The following is a 1,523-nucleotide window of genomic DNA, read 5'->3' as shown; positions in this document are numbered from 1 at the left end:
TAGTCCTGGTGGAATCTCTTCTGGAAAAACGTCGGTGTACTGATCTAGTACAGCTCGTACATCAGCAGGTAGTTCAAGTTCAGCTAAACCTGTACTTAGACATTCTTTGAAAACCATTAGTAGCACGGTGCCATGGGCACTCATGGTTTTACAAATCTGACTAGAACTTAAGTAAAGGCTAGAAGTTCTTACCTCGACCTCTTTGTTCATGTGTTTTTGCAACTCATGAACTTCTGATGGACTTAGAGGGGCAAGGTTAAACTTACGGTCATTGTGGGTGAAAGAGTAGTGGTTTGTGCGACCATCATGATTAGTAGCTCGATCGAACTGCCATGGTATTCTAAGGAGAAGATGTCCGACTCTCATTGGAACTACATCACAAATAACTTGGTCCTGGTACTTTCCAACGCTGAATGATACAGTCACTTGTTCAGCGATCTTTAGCTCAGCATCATCGTTCAGCCACCTAAGTTTGTATGGTCTCGGATGCTTTCTCTTTTGAAGACCTAACCTGTCTACCATATACTTGCTAGCAACATTAGTGCAAGAACCTCCATCAATAACCAAATTACATACCTTGTTATTGATTGTGCAAAAGAGTGTGAAAGATATTTTCTCTTTGAACTTTCTCCTCGGGGTTGATATACACGCTCAGCATACGTCGGATCACAAGGAGTTCTCCTACATCAGGATACTCCACATCTTCCTCTGGATCATTCAGGTTCTCATCTTGCTCATCTTGAGACTCGTAGTCTCCACTAGCAGTGAGAATCATCACTCGTTGGTTCAGACACTCTCTCGCCATGTGTCCTCTACCTTGACATTTAAAACAAGTAATGTCACGGGTACGAGATTGACTAGTGCTAGGAAACTTACCTGGTTCAGGCTTGGTGATCTTAGGCGCTTCACTAGACTTATTCTTGAATCGAGAATCGTTGTCTATAGCTTTGCCTTTGTCTATGCCTCGGTTGTTACTTGCGTTCCAAGGTTTACTACTCCTGGTACGATTGCTCATAGACATCTTACGCTTGATTTGTTGATCCACTTGTACAGCCTTGTGAAGTAGTTCATGTAGGCAGCTATAGTTGGACGTCTCCACTTTTCGGGTTATACGCTCTTGCAACCCGTCAATGAATTGAGCCATCAATGACTCGCTGGATTCTTCTAACTCCAAAGAGTTCATGAGTTTCTCAAACTCCTCAAAATACTCGTCCACGGTCCTTGTTCCCTGAGACAATTTTCTAAAACGTTTTTGTAAGTCTCTATGATAGTGATAAGGAACATACCTCAACCTCAAGAGGTACTTCATGTCTTCCCAATTGTTGATGGGAGCAAATCTTTGCCTCCTCCTCTCGGCCACTGTCCTATCCGACCAAGATAAGGCGTTGTCGGTGAGTTGTGCCGATGCTAAGGCTACTTTTCGGGGTTCTCCATATCCATAACATTGGAATTTGTATTCCATCCTCTTCTCCCAATCCATGTAAACCTCTGGATTTGATTTTCCTGCAAAAGTAGGAGGTGTT

The 1,523-nt window shown here is 43.1% G+C and overlaps 1 protein-coding gene across 1 annotated transcript in view; it reads right to left on the bottom strand.

Annotated features, from left to right (window-relative positions):
- Positions 1–580: 580 nt before the first annotated feature.
- LOC111830957 overlaps positions 581–1,523 on the bottom strand; it is a 1,314-nt gene continuing 371 nt past the window's right edge. Inside the window, exon 2 of the mRNA XM_023783857.1 lies at positions 581–1,503. Within this exon, the coding sequence (XP_023639625.1) occupies positions 581–1,503 (923 nt within the window). The remainder of the gene's footprint in view (positions 1,504–1,523) is intronic.

This window comes from Capsella rubella, unplaced genomic scaffold (genome assembly GCF_000375325.1).
Source record: "Capsella rubella cultivar Monte Gargano unplaced genomic scaffold, Caprub1_0 scaffold_4, whole genome shotgun sequence".
In the NCBI taxonomy this organism is placed as follows: domain Eukaryota; kingdom Viridiplantae; phylum Streptophyta; class Magnoliopsida; order Brassicales; family Brassicaceae; genus Capsella; species Capsella rubella.
This window is presented reverse-complemented; position numbering and strand designations above follow the sequence as displayed.